The sequence below is a fragment of the Oncorhynchus keta genome, chromosome 30, assembly GCF_023373465.1.
Source record: "Oncorhynchus keta strain PuntledgeMale-10-30-2019 chromosome 30, Oket_V2, whole genome shotgun sequence".
NCBI lineage: Eukaryota > Metazoa > Chordata > Actinopteri > Salmoniformes > Salmonidae > Oncorhynchus > Oncorhynchus keta.
The window spans coordinates 31925935-31947733 of record NC_068450.1 but is presented as its reverse complement, the minus strand read 5'-3'; the positions used below and the strand labels follow the sequence as shown (position 1 = coordinate 31947733).

At 45.2% G+C, this 21799-nt stretch overlaps 1 protein-coding gene across 1 annotated transcript in view; it reads left to right on the top strand.

Moving 5' to 3' along the window:
* Positions 1-21799, top strand: part of LOC118372759 (testican-1-like) — a 473522-nt gene that overhangs the window by 443738 nt on the left and 7985 nt on the right. The window contains exons 8-9 of the mRNA XM_052488275.1: positions 15027-15146; positions 20586-20807. Coding sequence (XP_052344235.1) covers positions 15027-15146; positions 20586-20807 — 342 coding nt within the window. The remainder of the gene's footprint in view (positions 1-15026; positions 15147-20585; positions 20808-21799) is intronic.

The window sequence follows — 21799 nt, the reverse complement described above, 5'->3', positions numbered from 1 at the left end:
CCCCCCGTCGATGAGGTGGTAATTCAGTCGCCTACTTTTTACAGAAGGCGAGAGCCATATCAGCATATTCTGGGGGGATGCGCATGGAGGAGACCTGGTCTGGACTTTCCACCGTGGTAGCACCAACGGAAACCCCTACACACCTCCCTGAGTACTCTCGCGTCCACCCCGTGAGAGCCCTCTGTTGCCAGGAAATAGTGGGGTTATGCAGAGCCAACCAGGGAAGGCCTGGTACCACAGGAAATGCAGGTGAGTCAATGAGAAAGAGACTGATTCTCTCCTCATGATTCCCCTGCATAGCCAAGGAGATGGTGGCCTCCCTGATTAGCCCGGACCCTAATGGTCGACTATCTAGAGCGTGTGCCGGGAAGGGTCTACCTATAGGAAAAATGGAGCAGCGAAGGCTAGAAAGCTGGTGACGTCGACCGCCGAACGCCGCCCGAACAAGGAGAGGAGCCGACTTCGGCGGAAGTCGTGACACCGAATGTATTTTAATTTTTTTAAATGTAACCTTTCTTGAACTGGACAAGTCAGTTCAGAACAAATTCTTATTTACAATGATGGCCTACCCCGGCCAAATCCGGACGACGCTGAGACAAATGTGCACCACCCTATGGGACTCCCAATCACAGTCGGATGTGATTCAGTGGCTGTAGTGACGCCTCTTGCACTGAGATGCAGGGCTTTAGACCGCTGCGTCACTCAGGGGCCCGCTGAATAAATGAATCAGGCCTACATGGTTGAATTGTTGCAAAGAAACCACTACTACAGGACACAAATAATAAGAAGAGACTTGCTTGGGCCAAGAAACACGAGCAATGGACATTAGACGGGTGGAAATCTGTCCTTTGGTTTGATGGGTCCAAATTTGCTTATTCTACAAGGTAGAAAATAGTAAAAACAAAGAAAAACCCTTGATTGAGTAGGTGTGTCCAAACTTTTGACTGGTACTGTTTGTCTTTGGCCCGGGAGTATGTGTTTGTGTTCTTGTGTGTAATCTCTGTTGTGATGTCACAGAGGATTTAGTGTTTAGGTTTAGGTATTTCCTTTGTGTATGAAAACAGGACGAAGTGCGAAGATACATAAAGCAGGATTCTATATACTGATAATACACCCTCCCCCTCCTCCTATCCCTTCTCTCCTTCCGTCTGTGACTCCCTCCTCCTCACCCCGCCTGCCTGCCTGTCAGCCTCCCTCCCTCCCTAATATATCACAGTTCCACATCTTAGCAGAATGTTTAAATCTACAGTCAAAAAAAAAATTTCACCTGAAGGGAATTGTTTTAGACTGTTTAAATGCTTTGAGACCTGACGTCCCCCTGACATCTGTGGGGATTTCTGATCCAGTTGGGGGGGCACAAAAAGAGTAGACTGAAGCATTTAGGAGTGCATTTGGCCTGTTTGATTTGTCTCCTGTGTGTGTGTCTCTGTGGGTTGTGAGCGGCTGAGTGATCGACCCCACTGTTCTGAGTCACTGCTGACAAAAGGACTCGCGGAGCGGGCGGCCTCGTTGTGCCTGTCTGAAATGATTACGGTGACGGTGAGACGGGGGGTCCTTCTGGGTCCTCATTCTACCCAAACCTCACTGTCAAGATGACTGTGGGAGACGGAGAGGTGACAAAGGAGCACTCAGAACAATCAGAGAGGGAAAGGCGAGGGAGGGGGAGAGAAAGAAAGACAGACAGACAGAAAGAAAGAATCAAAGAAAGATGCATATAATATGAGAGGTGAGTAAGTAAAGTAGTTGGAAGAGAGAGAACAAGGGAGAGAGAGAGAGAGCAAGAGAGAGACAGAGAGACATACATAGAGAGAGAGAGAGACAGAGATTTCACTTTTGTAAATTATCTACCTCACTTGCTTTGGCAATGTTAACATGTGTTTCCCATGCCAATAAAGCCCTTTAATTGATTTGAATTGAGAGAGACCGAGAGGGAGAACACAATTGGACCCAACCAAATTATGAGAAAACATAAAGACTTACACTAGCCCAAGCCAATGGCATGGACCAGATGCTCAGCAGGCTCTGCTCACACTTACTGGCCTGAGGCCAAACCACATGACCAACAACATTGGACACTTTATGGAACACAAAGCATTCACTATATCATCCTGGAATATCCCAGGCCTGAGGTCACCAAAGAAATCAACAATACAGACATTGTCATCCTGCAAGAAACCTGGTATAGAGGAGACGGACCCACTGGTTGCTTATTTTCCACCATAATTTGCAAATAAATTCATAAAAAATCCTACAATGTGATTTTCTGGATTTTTTTTTCTAATTTTGTCTGTCATAGTTGAAGTGTACCTATGATGAAAATTACAGGCCTCTCTCATCTTTTTAAGTGGGAGAACTTTCACAATTGGTGGCTGACTAAATACTTTTCTGCCCACTGTATATCCCCCCACTAGAATCCCCATACTTTAATGAAGACAGCTTCTCCATCCTGGAGGGGGAAATCAATAATTTCCAGGCCCAGGGACATGTACTAGTCTGTGGCGACCTAAATGCCAGAACCGGACAAGAACCTGACACCCTCAGCACACAGGGGGACAAACACCTGCCTGCAGGTGACAGCATTCCCTCCCCCATAGGCCCCCCTAGGCACAACTATGACAACATAACCAACAAAAATGGGTCACAACTCCTGCAGCTCTGTCGCACGCTGGGTATGTACATAGTCAATGGTAGGCTTCGAGTGAACTCCTATGGTAGGAACACCTATAGCTCATCTCTTGGCAGTAGTACTGTAGACTACTTTATCACTGACTTCAACCCAGAGTCTCTTAGAGCGTTCACAGTCAGCCCACTGACACCCCTATCAGACCACAGCAAAATCACAGTCTACTTGAACAGAGCAGTACTCAATCATGAGGCATCAAAGCCAAAGGAACTGAGTAACATTAAGAAATGCTATAAATGGAAGGAATGCAGTTTGGAAACCTACCAAAAACAATTAGGCAACAACAAATGCAATCCCTTTTAGACAATTTCCTGGGTAAAACGTTCCACTGCAATAGTGAAGGTGTAAACTTGGCAGTAGAAAATCTTAACAGTATATTTGACCTCCCAGCTTCCCTATCAAATCTAAAAAATCTCAAATAGAAAACCGAAGAAAATGAACAATGACAAATGGTTTGAAGAAGAATGCAAAAATCTAAGAAAGAACCTGAGAAACCTGTCCAACCAAAAACATAGAGACCCGAAAAACCTGAGTCTACGCATTCAGTATGTTGAATCACTAAAACAAGAAATACAGTACGGAAAAAGAAGGAACAGCACGTCAGAAATCAGCTCAATGTAATTGAAGAATTCATAGACTCTAACCACTTCTAGGAAAATTTGAAATCACTAAACAAACAACAACATGAAGAATTATCTATCCAAATTGGAGATGTATGGGTAAACAACTCCTCCAATCCTTTTGGCTCTATAACAAAGGGCAAAAACATATACAGGATCAAAGACAAATCGTAGAATCAACTATTAAAGACGACCAGAACCCACTGGATTCTCCAACTACCTTGAATGAGCTAAAGGACAAAATAAAAACCCTCCAACCCAAAAAGGCCTCTGGTGTTGATGGTATCCTTAATGAAATGATCAAATATACAGACAACAAATTCCAATTGGCGATACTAAAGCTCTTCAGCATCATCCTCAGCTCTGGCATCTTCCCCAATATTTGGAACCAAGGACTGATCACCCCATCCACAAAAGTGGAGACAAATTTGACCTCAATAACTACCGTGGGATATGTGTCAACGGCAACCTTGGGAAAATCCTCTGCATTATTATTAACAGCAGACTAGTACATTTCCTCAATGAAAACAATGTACTGAGCAAATGTCAAGTTAGATTTTTACCAAATTACCGTACAACAGACCATGTATTCACCCTGCACACCCTAATTGACATCCAACCAAACCAAAACAAAGGCAAAGTCTTCTCATGCTTTGTTGATTTAAAAAAAGCCTTCGACTCAATTTGGGATGAGGGTCTGCTATACAAATTGATGGAAAGTGGTGTTGGGGGTAAAACATACGACATTATAAAATCCATGTACACAAACAACAAGTGTGAGGTTTAAATTGGCATAAAACACACAAATTTCTCCCCACAGGGCCGTGGGGTGAGACAGGGATGCAGCTTAAGCCCCACCCTCTTCAACATATATATCAACGAATTGGCGTGGGCACTAGAAAAGTCTGCAGCACCCGGGCCTCACCCTACTGGAATCTGGAGTAAAATGTCTACTGTTTGCTGATGATCTGGTGCTTCTGTCACCAACCAAGGACGGCCTACACCTAGATATTCTGCACAGATTCTGCCAGACCTGGGCCCTGACAGTAAATCTCAGTAAGACCAAAATAATGGTGTTCCAAAAAAGATCCAGTCGCCAGGACCACAAATACAAATTCCATCTAGACACCATTGCCCTAGAGCACACAAAAAAAACTATACATACCTTGGCCTAAACATCAGCGCCACAGGTAACTTCCACAAAGCTGTGAATGATCTGAGAGACCAGGCAAGAAAGACATTCTATGCCATCAAAAGGAACATAAAATTCAACATACCAATTAGGATATGGCTAAAAATACTTGAATCAGTCATAGAGCCCATTGCCCATTCTGGTTGTGTACAACGTAGAACACCAAATAATGCATGCAGAGCAGAATTAGGCCGATACCCACTAATGATCAAAATCCAGAAAAGAGACGTTAAATTCTACAACCACCTAAAAGGAAGCGATTCCCAAACCTTCCATATCAAAGCCATCACGAAAAGAGAGATGAACCTGGAAAAGAGTCCCCTAAGCAAGCTGGTCTTGGGGCTCTGTTCACAAACACAAACACACCATATCTACTGGGTGAAATACCACAGTGTGCATCACAGCAGCAAGATTTGTGACCTGTTGCCACAAGAAAAGGGCAACCAGTGAAGAACAAACACCATTGTAAATACAACCCATATTTATGGTTATTTATTTTCCCTTGTGTACTTTAACCATTTGTACAACACTGTATATATATATATATATATATATATATATATATATATATATATATATATATATATATATACATAATAGGACATTTGTAATGTCTTTATTGTTTTGAAACTTCTGTATGTGTAATGTTTACTGTTCATTTTGATTGTTTATTTTGCTTTTGTATATTATCTACCTCACTTGCTTTGGCAATGTTAACACATGTTTCCCATGCCAATAAAGCCCCTTGAATTGAGAGACAGAGAGAGAGAGAGAGACAGAGAGAGACAGTGAGAGAGAGAGACAAAGAGACAGGGCGAGACAGACAGACAGACAGACAGACAGACAGACAGACAGACAGACAGACAGACAGACAGACAGACAGACAGACAGACAGACAGACAGAGATAGACAGAGAGAGACATGGAGAGAGAGAGAGCGAGAGCGACAGGGAGAGAGAGACAGAGAGAGAAAAGGGTAGCCAGTGAAGAACAAACACCATTGTAAATACAACCCTTATTTATTTTATCTTGTGTCCTTTAACCATTTGTAATTGTTAAAACACTGTATATATATATAATATGACATTTGTAATGTCTTTATTGTTTTGAAACTTCTGTATGTGTAATGTTTACTGTTAATTTTTGTTGTTTTTCACTTTATATATTCACTTTGTATGTTGTCTACCTCACTTGCTTTGGCAATGTTAACACATGTTTCCCATGCCAATAAAGCCCTTGAATTGAATTGAATTGAATTGACAGGGAGAGAGAGACAGACAGAGAGAAACAGGGAGAGATAGAGAGTGGGATCTGTATTGGAACAGGTGTGAGTGACAGGTTGTCATTCAAAAGGAGGTGGTGGAGGGGTCAGAGTGGACAAACTAGACACCCATCCCTGGTCCTGGGTTAGAGTCTGGCCACCGTGTCCCTGACTAACTTGGCTGTAGACAGACTGTCATAGTCTGTGATTTCATGGCCCATTGTCTTGGTGATTACCTGGCGCTCCTCAGAGGAACTCAGTCCCAGACAAAGCTTTTACACAGGGAGCAATCCTTGCTGTTCCCTGCTTCAAAAGCCTGGAAGATGGAAGATGGAAGGTGTGTGTGTGTGTGTGTGTGTGTGTGTGTGTGTGTGTGTGTGTGTGTGTGTGTGTGTGTGTGTGTGTGTGTGTGTGTGTGTGTGTGTGTGTGTGTGTGTGTGTGTGTGTGTGTGTGTGTGTGTGTGTGTGTGTGTGTGTGTGTGTGTGTGTGTGTGTGTGTGTGTGTGTGTGTGTGTGTGTGTGTGTGTGTGTGTGTGCGTGTGTGCGTGTGTGTGTGTGGATCCAGCTGGAATGCAGCAGATGGAGGAGATAAACAAGAGTAGAGTCAGTAAAACTGACTCCTAAACACACACACCTCACAAACACACATTGGCACAGTCTCACACGCAACTTCAAACACACAAACACACACACACACACACACTTTTACTTCAGAGATGATTGCTTGGGACAATGCCTTTGATTATCTTCAGATTTTTATTGAAAAACAGTTTTCAAAGCACTGGCCGAACAATTGACATTGACGGCCAGCTACTGTGGAAGTCATGTCATTTCACCTAGACATTGTTTCATGGTTCACTGAATCACAGCCACACATTGCACTTTAATAATGTTTACGACACCTTAATAATGTTTACATATTTTGCATTACTCATCTCATATGTATATACTTTATTATATCCTATTCTACTGTATCTAAGTCTATGCTCTCCCAATATTTATATATTTTTAATTCCATTCCCTTACTTTAGATTTGTATGTATTGTTGTGAAATTGTTAGATAATACTGTTAGATATTACTGCACGGTTAGAGCTAGAAACACAAGCATTTCGCTACACACACAATACCACGTGTATGTGACAAATACAATTTCATGTGACACCCTTAGTGGTTGTTGTGTCGAAGCCCATCACGATTCATAGCTGAGTTGACTCTCCTTTCCTATATCACCTAATGTAATGTTTTATCTCTAGTTTTTGTCCCTGGTTTGAGTTGAGTCCCTAGTCTGGTGATGTTCTGTCTCTTTACATGTGTTTTTCTTGCTACGTCATTCAGAGTTTTTGTCTGTGTGTTACTGTAATATCAGGTGCCTCACTGGACGGTGCTATCAGGGAGACTGTAGATCAGCTGAAGTGATATACTGTACAATGAAGGAACACGCCAGCACACACCTGATAACGCTCTACAGTATTTATCACACACACACACACAACACACACACAGAGCTGATATTGTCTGTCCCTGTGGAGGTGCGGTGAATGGAGGGAATTATATTCTCTATCTTTTCATTCTTTATCTGAGTGTGACTGTATTATAGGGTTCCAGCAAAAACATCCCTTCCTACCAAAATCCACTGCTTGAATTTTAGATAAAAATGATCTGATCCCCCCCCCCCCTAAAATTAACAGACTTACAAAGAGGGAAAGATGTAGGAGAGCTATCTCTACCAAACTTTAAATTGTAATTCCAGTCACTAGCGTATCGCCCCATCCCCAATTGGCTTAGACCTGATTCTTCCGCCCCCTGGCTGAATACACAGAGATATGGTGTCTCCTATTGCCCTGGAAGAGGTGCCACCCAAGCTTGTTATTAGCTCTGGTTCAGGGCTTTGAGCCAACGTTCGGACGTTCAATCTTCCTCCGTATTAGCCAGTCCTCTGTAGGCAACTAGCTAGTGTATAATTATGTAATTTAGTGAAGTGGGAATGATAGGCCTACTATATCCTTATATCCTAAACACATTATAATGCACGTCATTTCATGATGCTAAGCGCTTCAAGCCAAGCCTCCATGTCCAACCCTCGCTCGCTCTCTCACCACCTGCAAAATTTCAGTCACATCTCACGCCCTACACTTGTCTGTCCATTAGGTTGGCCGGTCTATAGCAAGCTGTTCCATCTGCATTGTTTGGTGGAGTCATTTAATGAGCTAAATGTAAAAAATGATGGCGATTTCACAAAGTCAAAAAAGGAACAGAAAGGAACTTTTTGTGGGTTTGAACCAGTTCAGAACTTTATTTTGCTGGTTGGCAGAGTGGAACGGAACGAAAACAATCATTTTGTTTTCACTGATATATCCCTTAAACGATGTAACGCTTTGGTCCTTTTATTGCTTACACAATTTCTATTTGACACAAATTTTAAAAACAATGTAGCTGGGAATCAAAATGGCATGCCTAGACTCCAATATTTGACAATAGTACATTGTGAAATGGAGGGCAGCCATTGCATCTCCCCAATGGTCTACATGTGGATTCCGTACCCTTGCCGATATCATGGACAGGAATGGTTTGAGAACAATTCTAAGATTTGAAAGACACATTACCAGGTAACTCGTTAATTTTTTTAGAAATGTACAACTTAGGTCAACTATGCTGTTCTATGGAGTCCCTTGGAAACCCAACTACCGAACCGTCCGATAATGGGATTTATAAAGACAGTATCTGGGCTTCTGAAAGGACTAATCTCCATAATATATAAACAGCTTTTGGAAAGCTCATATTCTGAGCTAGCCATTAATAAACAAGCATGGTCCACAGACCAACAACCGTTAACACTGAAACAGAATATGGACAAAATATGACCATGGCATCCTGTAATCCGAACAATCAATTTACTTCATTTCAAGTTTTTTTCGAAGACTGTATTTAAAGCCAAATCAACTTTTTACGATGAAATTGCTCCAACAGTTCACTGTGTCCCCTAAATCAGGTAGGCCCTGTTCTTCATAGGACATGGGAGTGCCCTGTAGTTAAATGCTTTTGGAACAAAGTTACAAAAGTCATTTCAAAGGGCATGAATGTAAATATTCAATGCTTCACATCCACTATGTTACTTAACGAGGATAACATGTTGAATTTCTGAATCAATCAGACACGATTACTGCTGGCAGGCAGCACTGCCTTAAAACATATGTTGGCTCTTAGATGGCAGTCACCTCATCACTCCTAATTCATCAGTGGATTCAGTTACTGTTAGAAGGTAGAACATTTGACTTATCGACATCGAGAATGAATGGTGCTAGTCAAGGAACAATCGAGGTCTGGACAAATATACTTGAGTCTTGGATGGAGACATGTTGGCTGGGTGGGGTTGGGGGAATGGAATGGGATTTTCTTGTTGATTTTCCTTTACATACTAAATTGACTATTTCCTAAACTCTGTAACATGAGCAACATGAGCATTACTTTGTATTATGTATGTATAAATACAGTACCAGTAAATGGTTTGGACACACCTACTCATTTAAGGGTTTTTCTTTATTTGTACTATTTTCTACATTGTAGAATAATAGTGAAGGCATCAGAACTATGAAATAACACCCATGGAATCATGTAGTAACCAAAAAAGTTAAACAAATCTAAATAGATTTTAGATTTTAGATTCTTCAACATAGCCACCCTTTGCCTTGATGACAGCTTTGCACACTATCGGCATTCTCTCAACCAGCTTCATGAAGTAGTCACCTGGAATGCATTTCAATTAACAGGTGTGTGTGCCTTGTTAAAAGTTAAATAGTGGAATTGATTTCCTTCTTAATGTGTTTTAGCCATTCAGTTGTGTTGTGACAAGGTAGGAGTGTTAAACAGAATATAGCCCTATTTGGTTTAAGGCAATGTCCATATTATGGCAAGAACAGCTCAAATTAGTAAAGAAAAAATGGCAGGCCATCATTATTTTAAGACATGAAGGTCAGTCAATCGGGATTTTTTAAAAAACGTTTCTTCAAGTGCAGTGGCAAAAACCATAAAGCGCTATGATGAAACTGGCTCTCATGAGGACCGCCACAGGAAAGGAAGACCCAGAGTTACCTCTGCTGCAGAGGATAAGTTCACTAGAGTTACCAGATTCAGAAATTGCAGCCCAAATAAATGCTTCACAGAGTTCAAGTAACAGACACATCTCAAAATCAACTGTTCAGAAGAGACTGCATGAATCAGCCCTTCATGGTCAAATTGCTACAAAGAAACCACTACTAAAGGACACCAATAATATGAAGAGACTTGCTTTGGCCAAGAAACATGAGCAATGGACATTAGACCAGTGGGAATCTGTCCTTTGGCCTGATGAGTCCAAATTTGAGATTTTTGGTTCCGCCGTGAAGCATGGAGGAGGAGGTGTGGGTGTGTTTACTGGTGACACTGTCGGTGATTTATTTAGAATTCAAGGCACACTTAAACAACATGGCTACCACAGCATTCTGCAGCGATACGACATACAATCTGGTTTGCTCTTAGTGGGACTATCATTTGGCTGTGTAAGGGCTATTTGACCAAGAAGGAGAGTAATGGTGCTGCATCAGATGACAGGACCTCCACAATCACCCGACCTCAACCCAATTGATATGGTTTGGGATGAGTTGGACCACAGATTGAAGGAAAAACAGCCAACAAGTGCTCAGCATATGTAGGAACTCCTTCAAGACTGTTTGAAAAGCATTCCAGGTGAATCTGGTTGAGAGAATGCCATGGCCAAAGGTGTCTACTTTAAAGAATCTAAAAGGTAAAATATATTTTGATTTGTTTAATAACACTTTTTTGGTTACCACATGATTCCATTTGTATTATTTCACAGTTTTGATGTTTTCACTATTATTCTACAATGTAGAAAAGAGTAAAAATAAAGAAAAACCCTTGAATAAGTAGGTGTGTCCAAAATGTTGACTGGTACTTCATATATATATTTTTCTTCTGAGTGGGTGCAACAGAAATAGATATATGGAAAATAGTAAATGGAAATGTGATAAAAAAAAAACGAAATGTATGAAATTATATGAATTTGAAGATAGGACCTGTAACCCACAAAAAAGTCTCTTAGTATTACTCTGCCAAGCTCAACTCACCGGAAGTGAAGGTAGGCTGTGTGTGTGCGTGTGTGCATGAACGAGTGTGGACGTAATCAGAAGTTGCAGCAGTTTTTGTCCCAGTTTAAATAGGAGCTACAGCAGAGGGGTTTGATTACCATACAACGCCAGTGACTGATGGGAAAACTCTTCCTCTAGTGACCCAGATTCTCTAGGTTGGGAACGTGTGTGTCTGTGTGTGTGTGTCTCTGATCCTATGTATAAGGTTTGTGTCTTACATTTGTATCATTAAGCATCCAGCTGAATGGATTCCTACAGTATTGCAGCAGTATGTAGCAGTATGTAATGCTAGCTAATTGGTCAGTGTGCTGTTGGAATGTTAATGTTCTTTAGCCTTCTGGAATATGACTGTTTGGCATGCCAAGGATGATGGCTTTTGATTGGCTCGCTCGGTATGAGGCGTTTCAGGTTTGTTATTAAACTGTCAATTAGTTCTCATCATCCTAGAGACCGTGTCAATCATGCGGAGACCCACACACATCCTGACAGAAAGGGAGTCAGTTGTTGTTAATTGGCCGAAAATACCTTGTTAGTGGTCGAGGCTGTGGATGAGAGAGTGGTTTTCCACAGCGGTCAGATAGACTTCTCTGTATCGACCATGTCAGAGAGGATGGGAGAGGAAACAAGGACTTGAAATCACAGATCTGAGCCAGCATCAACTGTTAGTTAGCAGCACCATTCACTTCTAATAAAGGCTCAGTATAGCCACTGTTTCCTGGCGCAGTGGATTTTTGGCCATTTAAATAGAGTTGGGGAAAACTGCTGTGTGACTAATGTAGCATCTTGTGTCCTTCTTTACCCCCTATCTATTTATGGGTCAATAAAGATAGACTCCCAGGTGACCTGTCACACCAGCACATTGTTTGGTGTTAACCTTCAAGCCAAGATGAGATCTGGGATTTGCCTGCAGTATAGTGTGTGTGTGTGTGTGTGTGTGTGCGTTTATTTGTATGAGTGTGTATGTGCCTGTGTGTTTCTGTGTCCAAGCTTGTGTGTGCATCTGAGATTGTGTGTGTCCCTGGTGACAGTGCTGGGTCTGATGTTAATGTCTCACCTGTGGTGGAGCTCGGTATCAGCTCAGGTGGAGCTCTGGCAGAATTAATGTGTTACTCTCTCTCTCTCTCTCTCTCTCTCTCTCTCTCTCTCTATATATATATATATATATATATATATATATATATATATATATATATATATATATATATATATATATATATATATATATATATATTTAGCAGACATTATTGTGGGTGTAGTGATGAAGCTTGTGTTCCTAGCTCTAACAGTGCAGTTGTATCTTCTAGTGATCAATGAGAGATTGTAACACACACACACACAGAGCATGCAGTAAGATGGTGTGCCTGCTTGTGTTCCTATAGCAACAGGGAGGATAATAGAACTCAGCTGCTCCTGTGTGGTGTGTTGTTCTTCTATAGTCAAGTACAAGAAAAATATTGGTTTAATCAACATTGTGCTGATGTCATTTCACCCAACCTTATCAAACAGAATCATGTTGCATCAATGTGGCTATAAAATATAATACATTCATTTTTATTGAAATGACAAGTGTGAGATTGACATTCCCCTGCCTTCCTGCCAGGGTTGAGCTATATACATATACATATATACCTCTTGAGCAGAAAACATCAAACATGTCGTTATATACAGTGGGGAGAACAAGTATTTGATACACTGCCTATTTTGCAGGTTTTCCTACTTACAAAGCATGTAGAGGTCTGTAATTTTTTATCATACGTACACTTCAACTGTGAGAGACGGAATCTAAAATCCAGAAAATCACATTGTATGATTTTTAAGTAATTACTTTGCATTTTATTGCATAACATAAGTGTTTGATACATCAGAAAAGCAGAACTTAATATTTGGTACAGAAACCTTTGTTTGCAATTACAGAGATCATACGTTTCCTGTAGTTCTTGACCAGGTTTGCACACACTGCAGCAGGGATTTTGGCCCACTCCTCCATACAGACCTTCTCCAGATCCTTCAGGTTTCGGGACTGTCGCTGGGCAATACGGACTTTCAGCTCCCTCTTTAGATTTTCTATTGGGTTCAGGTCTGGAGACTGGCTAGGCAACTCCAGGACCTTGAGATGCTTCTTACGGAGCCACTCCTTATTTGCCCTGGCTGTGTGTTTCGGGTCGTTGTCATGCTGGGAGACCCAGCCACGACCCATCTTCAATACTCTGACTGAAGGAAGAGGGTTGTTGGCCAAGATCTCACGATACATGGCCCCATCCATCCTCCCCTCAATACGGTGCAGTCATCCTGTCCCCTTTGCAGAAAAGCATCCCCAAAGAATGATGTTTCCACCTCCGTGCTTCACGGTTGGGATGGTGTTCTTGGGGTTGTACTCATCCTTCTTCTTCCTCCAAACACGGCGTGTGGAGTTTAGACCAAAAAGCTCTATTTCTGTCTCATCAGACCACATGACCTTCTCCCATTCCTCCTCTGGATCATCCAGATGGTCATTGGCAAACTTCAGATGGGCCTGGACATGCGCTGACTTGAGCAGGGGGACCTTGCGTGCGCTGCAGGATTTTAATCCATGACGGCGTAGTGTGTTACTAATGGTTTTCTTTGAGACTGTGGTCCCAGCTCTCTTCAGGTCAATGGGGCGGCAGGGTAGTCTAGTGGTTAGAGCGTTGGACTAGTAACCGAAAGGTTGCAAGTTCGAATCCCCGAGCTGACAAGTCTGTCGTTCTGCCCCTGAACAGGCAGTTAACCCACTGTTCATAGGCCGTCATTGAAAATAAGAATTTGACTTGCCTCGTTAAATATATATATTTTTAAATGACCAGGTCAAGCCCTTGTAGTTCTGGGCTGATCCCTCACCTTCCTCATGGTCATTGATGCCCCATGAGGTGAGATCTTGCATGGAGCCCCAGACCGAGGGTGATTGACCGTCATCTTGAACTTCTTCCATTTTCTAATAATTGCGCCAACAGTTGTTGCCTTCTCACCAAGCTGCTTGCCTATTGTCCTGTAGCCCATCCCAGCCTTGTGCAGGTCTACAATTTTATCCCTGATGTCCTTACACAGCTCTCTGGTCTTGACCATTGTGGAGAGGTTGGAGTCTGTTTGATTGAGTGTGTGGACAGGTGTCTTTTATACAGGTAACACGTTCAAACAGGTGCAGTTAATACAGGTAATGAGTGGAGAACAGGAGGGATTCTTAAAGAAAAACTAACAGGTCTGTAAGAACCGGAATTATTACTGGTTGTTAGGTGATCAAATACTTATGCCATGCAATAAAATGCTAATTAATTACTTAAAAATCATACAATGTGATTTTCTGGATTTTTGTTTAAGATTCCGTCTCTCACAGTTGAAGTGTACCTATGATAAAAAATTACAGACCTCTATATGCTTTGTAAGTAGGAAAACCTGCATGTATCAAATACTTGTTCTCCCCACTGTACATGCATATACAAAATCGGTGAAACAAACTCTTAAAATTAATGATCAAGGAAAAGAAAACATGTGTGCTAATAGTCTTAAGTTCTTATATTTCATGAATCACTTACATTTTGTTCACTATGACGAAAATACTACATTTCTCAGAATGCATTCATTTCACCCTGAAGTTGACCCTGAGAACTTCAAAAGAAGCCAAACAAATGACATGGTTGGTGGAAATAGAATTGGCCATTCTAAGCACTAAGGTTAAAAGAGAATATGAACATTGTTTCCAAAGGAAATTTATATTCTTTGGTATCTGGAAGTGTGACCTGTCAGATTCAATAAAACTCCCATGTTCTATGACTGAGTGGAATTTAATTTGAGTTGCACTGAATTAAATTCTACTTCCTGTCACTCACACGCAAATAAATATTATATATCCTGCTGGGTGTGGCCAATTCAATTCGAATTTCATCTCATGAGTTGAATGGGAGTCAATTCCAAAATTCTGAATTGAGCCCAACCCTGCTTCCTGATAACACTGGTGTGTGTGTGTGTGTGTGTGTGTCTGTGTGTCTGTGTGTATGTGTGTGTGTGTGTGTGTGTGTGTGTGTGTGTGTGTGTGTGTGTGTGTGTGTGTGTGTGTGTGTGTGTGTGTGTGTGTGTGTGTGTGTGTCTGTGTGTCTGTGTGTATGTGTATATGTAGTCTGCAGTGATGGGGACCTGCATAGCCTAGCATCCAGACTGAAGGACTGGTTCGGAGTTCTCCACCTCGATGCCAACCGAGACCTCAAATCCGCTGCCAACTCTGATTCAGCGGCAGGACGTGAGTCACACCATTATCTCTCTGTGTGTGGATGTGTGTGTGTGTGTGTGTGTGTGTGTGTGTGTGTGTGTGTGTGTGTGTGTGTGTGTGTGTGTGTGTGTGTGTGTGTGTGTGTGTGTGTGTGTGTGTGTGTGTGTGTGTGTGTGTGTGTGTGTGTGTGTATTTTTTTCCCCGTTTTTAATTGCACTGCCATTTGAAAGTCCATTGCTCTTTTCAGTTCTAATGAGGACTGTAGATGATGAGGACAGTGCTCCTACGTGCTCTAATAAATGTCAACATGTCTCACACTTCAAAAGTACAAACTCTCTCCCAGCACTTTACTCAGATTTTGGACTGAAAAGCCAAAGACAAGAGTCATTGACTGAAGTCAGGACACGAGGGCCTGACTGAAGTCAAGACACGAGGGCCTGAATGAAGTCAAGACACGAGGGCCTGACTGAAGTCAAGAAACGAGGGCCTGACTGAAGTCAAGACACGAGCCCCTGACTGAAGTCAAGACACGTGGCCCTGACTGAAGTCAAGACACGTGGGCCTGACTGAAGTCAAGACACGAGTCCCTGACTGAAGTCAAGACACGAGGGCCTGACTGAAGTCAAGACACGAGGGCCTGACTGAAGTCAAGACACGAGGGCCTGACTGAAGTCAAGACACGAGGGCCTGACTGAAGTCAAGACACGAGTCCCTGACTGAAGTCAAGACACGAGTCCCTGACTGAAGTCAAGACAAGAGGGCCTGACTGAAGTCAAGACACGAGTCCCTGACTGAAGTGAAGACACGAGGGCCTGACTGAAGTCAAGACACAAGGGCCTGACTGAAGTCAAGACACGGGGCCTGACTGAAGTCAAGACACGAGGGCCTGGCTGAAGTCAAGACACGAGGGCCTGACTGAAGTCAAGACACGAGGGCCTGGCTGAAGTCAAGACACGAGGGCCTGACTGAAGTCAAGACACGAGTCCCTGACTGAAGTCAAGACACGAGGGTCTGGCTGAAGTCAAGACACGAGTCCCTGGCTGAAGTCAAGACACGAGTCCCTGACTGAAGTCAAGACACGAGGGCCTGGCTGATGTCAAGACACGAGTCCCTGACTGAAGTCAAGACACGAGGGCCTGACTGAAGTCAAGACACGAAGGCCTGGCTGAAGTCAAGACACGAGTCCCTGACTGAAGTCAAGACACGAGTCCCTGACTGAAGTCAAGACACGAGTCCCTGACTGAAGTCAAGACACGAGGGCCTGGCTGATGTCAAGACACGAGTCCCTGACTGAAGTCAAGACACGAGGGCCTGACTGAAGTCAAGACACGAAGGCCTGGCTGAAGTCAAGACACGAGTCCCTGACTGAAGTCAAGACACGAGGGCCTGGCTGAAGTCAAGACACGAGTCCCTGACTGAAGTCAAGACACGAGGGCCTGGCTGAAGTCAAGACACGAGCCCCAGACTGAAGTCAAGACACGAGCCCCTGACTGAAGTCAAGACACGAGGGCCTGACTGAAGTCAAGACACGAGTCCCTGACTGAAGTCAAGACACGAGGGCCTGACTGAAGTCAAGACACGAGGGCTTGACTGAAGTCAAGACACGAGGGCCTGACTGAAGTCAAGACATGAGGCCCTGACTGAAGTCAAGACACGAGGGCCTGACTGAAGTCAAGACACGAGTCCCTGACTGAAGTCAAGACACGAGGGCCTGACTGAAGTCAAGACACGAGGGCCTGACTGAAGTCAAGAAACGAGGGCCTGACTGAAGTCAAGACACGAGGCCCTGACTGAAGTCAAGACACGAGGGCCTGACTGAAGTCAAGACACGAGCCCCTGACTGAAGTCAAGACACGAGGGCCTGACTGAAGTCAAGGCACGAGTTCCTGACTGAAGTGAAGACACGAGTCCCTGACTGAAGTCAAGACACGAGGGCCTGACTGAAGTCAAGACACGAGGGCCTGACTGAAGTCAAGACACGAGTCCCTGACTGAAGTCAAGACACGAGGGCCTGACTGAAGTCAAGACACGAGGGCCTGACTGAAGTCAAGACACGAGGGCCTGACTGAAGTCAAGACACGAGGGCCTGACTGAAGTCAAGACACGAGTCCCTGACTGAAGTCAAGACACGAGTCCCTGACTGAAGTGAAGACAAGAGGGCCTGACTGAAGTCAAGACACGAGTCCCTGACTGAAGTGAAGACACGAGGGCCTTACTGAAGTCAAGACACGAGGGCCTGACTGAAGTCAAGACACGAGGGCCTGACTGAAGTCAAGACACGAGGGCCTGACTGAAGTCAAGACACGAGTCCCTGACTGAAGTCAAGACACGAGTCCCTGACTGAAGTGAAGACAAGAGGGCCTGACTGAAGTCAAGACACGAGTCCCTGACTGAAGTGAAGACACGAGGGCCTTACTGAAGTCAAGACACGAGGGCCTGACTGAAGTCAAGACACGAGGGCCTGGCTGAAGTCAAGACACGAGGGCCTGACTGAAGTCAAGACACGAGGGCCTGGCTGAAGTCAAGACACGAGGGCCTGGCTGAAGTCAAGACACGAGTCCCTGACTGAAGTCAAGACACGAGGGCCTGGCTGAAGTCAAGACACGAGGGCCTGACTGAAGTCAAGACACGAGGGCCTGACTGAAGTCAAGACACGAGGGCCTGGCTGAAGTCAAGACACGAGTCCCTGACTGAAGTCAAGACACGAGGGCCTGGCTGAAGTCAAGACACGAGCCCCAGACTGAAGTCAAGACACGAGCCCCTGACTGAAGTCAAGACACAAGGGCCTGACTGAAGTCAAGACACGAGGGCCTGACTGAAGTCAAGACGAGGGCCTGGCTGAAGTCAAGACACGAGTCTCTTACTGAAGTCAAGACACGAGGCCCTGACTGAAGTCAAGACACTTGGCCCTGACTGAAGTCAAGACACGAGGGCTTGACTGAAGTCAAGACACGAGGGCCTGACTGAAGTCAAGACACTAGGCCCTGACTGAAGTCAAGACACAAGGGCCTGACTGAAGTCAAGACACGAGTCCCTGACTGAAGTCAAGACACGAGGGCCTGACTGAAGTCAAGACACGAGTCCCTGACTGAAGTCAAGACACGAGGCCCTGACTGAAGTCAAGACACAAGGGCCTGAGTGAAGTCAAGACACGAGGGCCTGACTGAAGTCAAGACACGAGTCCCTGACTGAAGTCAAGACACGAGGGTCTGGCTGAAGTCAAGACACGAGTCCCTGGCTGAAGTCAAGACACGAGTCCCTGACTGAAGTCAAGACACGAGGGCCTGGCTGAAGTCAAGACACGAGGGCCTGACTGAAGTCAAGACACGAGTCCCTGACTGAAGTCAAGACACGAGGGCCTGACTGAAGTCAAGACACGAAGGCCTGGCTGAAGTCAAGACACGAGTCCCTGACTGAAGTCAAGACACGAGGGCCTGGCTGAAGTCAAGACACGAGTCCCTGACTGAAGTCAAGACACGAGGGCCTGGCTGAAGTCAAGACACGAGCCCCAGACTGAAGTCAAGACACGAGCCCCTGACTGAAGTCAAGACACGAGGGCCTGACTGAAGTCAAGACACGAGTCCCTGACTGAAGTCAAGACACGAGGGCCTGACTGAAGTCAAGACACGAGGGCTTGACTGAAGTCAAGACACGAGGGCCTGACTGAAGTCAAGACACGAGGCCCTGACTGAAGTCAAGACACGAGGGCCTGACTGAAGTCAAGACACGAGTCCCTGACTGAAGTCAAGACACGAGGGCCTGACTGAAGTCAAGACACGAGGGCCTGACTGAAGTCAAGAAACGAGGGCCTGACTGAAGTCAAGACACGAGGCCCTGACTGATGTCAAGACACGTGGCCCTGACTGAAGTCAAAACACGTGGCCCTGACTGAAGTCAAGACACGAGGGCCTGACTGAAGTCAAGACACGAGTCCCTGACTGAAGTCAAGACACGAGGGCCTGACTGAAGTCAAGACACGAGGGCCTGACTGAAGTCAAGAAACGAGGGCCTGACTGAAGTCAAGACACGAGGCCCTGACTGAAGTCAAGACACGTGGCCCTGACTGAAGTCAAGACACGAGGGCCTGACTGAAGTCAAGACACGAGCCCCTGACTGAAGTCAAGACACGAGGGCCTGACTGAAGTCAAGGCACGAGTTCCTGACTGAAGTGAAGACACGAGGGCCTGACTGAAGTCAAGACACGAGTCCCTGACTGAAGTCAAGACACGAGGGCCTGACTGAAGTCAAGACACGAGGGCCTGACTGAAGTCAAGACACGAGGGCCTGACTGAAGTCAAGACACGAGGGCCTGACTGAAGTCAAGACACGAGTCCCTGACTGAAGTCAAGACACGAGTCCCTGACTGAAGTGAAGACAAGAGGGCCTGACTGAAGTCAAGACACGAGTCCCTGACTGAAGTGAAGACACGAGGGCCTGACTGAAGTCAAGACACGAGGGCCTGACTGAAGTCAAGACACGAGGGCCTGACTGAAGTCAAGACACGAGGGCCTGACTGAAGTCAAGACACGAGGGCCTGACTGAAGTCAAGACACGAGGGCCTGGCTGAAGTCAAGACACGAGGGCCTGACTGAAGTCAAGACACGAGGGCCTGGCTGAAGTCAAGACACGAGGGCCTGGCTGAAGTCAAGACACGAGTCCCTGACTGAAGTCAAGACACGAGGGCCTGACTGAAGTCAAGACACGAAGGCCTGGCTGAAGTCAAGACACGAGTCCCTGACTGAAGTCAAGACACGAGGGCCTGGCTGAAGTCAAGACACGAGCCCCAGACTGAAGTCAAGACACGAGCCCCTGACTGAAGTCAAGACACGAGTCCCTGACTGAAGTCAAGACACGAGGGCCTGGCTGAAGTCAAGACACGAGTCCCTGACTGAAGTCAAGACACGAGGGCCTGGCTGAAGTCAAGACACGAGCCCCAGACTGAAGTCAAGACACGAGGGCCTGGCTGAAGTCAAGACACGAGCCCCAGACTGAAGTCAAGACACGAGCCCCTGACTGAAGTCAAGACACGAGGGCCTGACTGAAGCCAAGACAAGAGGCCCTGAAAAGACCCCTCAAATACAACCAAAATGTTTCTGAATGCAGAGGCCCAACATTGCGATACTTCTGGGAACGCTTCGCAAAGCATACTCAACAGACCAGACAGGTGTTTGGGAAGTCAATGGGAGAAGTAAATAATAATTATTTAGTTGTTCATTTTCTCCAAATCTAAAGGCACAACGTAGATTGGAGTCAATGTCTGAAGTAGCTGAATATGTTATTACTCCAATTCTATTGGTTTCTAGGAATCTTCATGCTTTACTGTCTTTTCTAAAACAGACAGACACACACACAGACACACACAGACACACACACACACACACACACACAAACACAAATGTCCTCAAACTACCCTCCCTTCCCCCACCCCACCCCACATATACACTAATCTCCCCATCTCCCCTCCCACAGGTTTTGACACCAGTATCTTGCCGATCTGTAAGGACTCTCTGGGTTGGATGTTCAACAAGCTGGACATGAACTATGACCTCCTGCTGGACCAATCAGAGCTCAGCGCCATCTACCTGGACAAGTATGAGCTGTGTATGAAGCCCCTGTTCAACTCCTGCGACTCCTTCAAGGATGGAAAACTGTCCAACAACGAGTGGTGCTACTGCTTCCAGAAACCTGATGGTGAGAGAGATGGAGGAGTGAAGAGAGAGATGGAGGGGTGAAGAGAGAGATGGAGGGGTGAAGAGAGAGATGGAGGAGTGAAGAGAGAGATGGAGGGGTGAAGAGAGAGATGGAGGAGTGAAGAGAGAGATGGAGGGGTGAAGAGAGAGATGGAGGAGTGAAGATAGAGATGGAGGGGTGAAGAGAGAGATGGAGGAGTGAAGAGAGAGATGGAGGGGTGAAGAGAGAGATGGAGGAGTGAAGAGAGAGATGGAGGGGTGAAGAGAGAGATGGAGGGGTGAAGAGAGAGATGGAGGGGTGAAGAGAGAGATGGAGGGGTGAAGAGAGAGATGGAGGAGTGAAGAGAGAGATGGAGGGGTGAAGAGAGATGGAGCAGTGAAGAGAGAGATGGAGGGGTGAAGAGAGAGATGGAGGAGTGAAGAGATGGAGCAGTGAAGAGAGAGATGGAGGGGTGAAGAGAGAGATGGAGGGGTGAAGAGAGAGATGGAGGAGTGAAGATAGAGATGGAGGGGTGAAGAGAGAGATGGAGGAGTGAAGAGAGAGATGGAGGGGTGAAGAGAGAGATGGAGGAGTGAAGAGAGAGATGGAGGGGTGAAGAGAGAGATGGAGGAGTGAAGATAGAGATGGAGGGGTGAAGAGAGAGATGGAGGAGTGAAGAGAGAGATGGAGGAGTGAAGAGAGAGATGGAAGGGTGAAGAGAGAGATGGAGGAGTGAAGAGAGATGGAGGAGTGAGGAGAGAGATGGAGGGGTGAAGAGAGAGATGGAGGAGTGAAGAGAGAGATGGAGGGGTGAAGAGAGAGATGGAGGAGTGAAGAGAGAGATGGAGGGGTGAAGAGAGAGATGGAGCAGTGAAGAGAGAGATGGAGGGGTGAAGAGAGAGATGGAGGAGTGAAGAGAGATGGAGCAGTGAAGAGAGAGATGGAGGGTGAAGAGAGAGATGGAGGAGTGAAGAGAGAGATGGAGGGGTGAAGAGAGATGGAGGAGGAAGAGA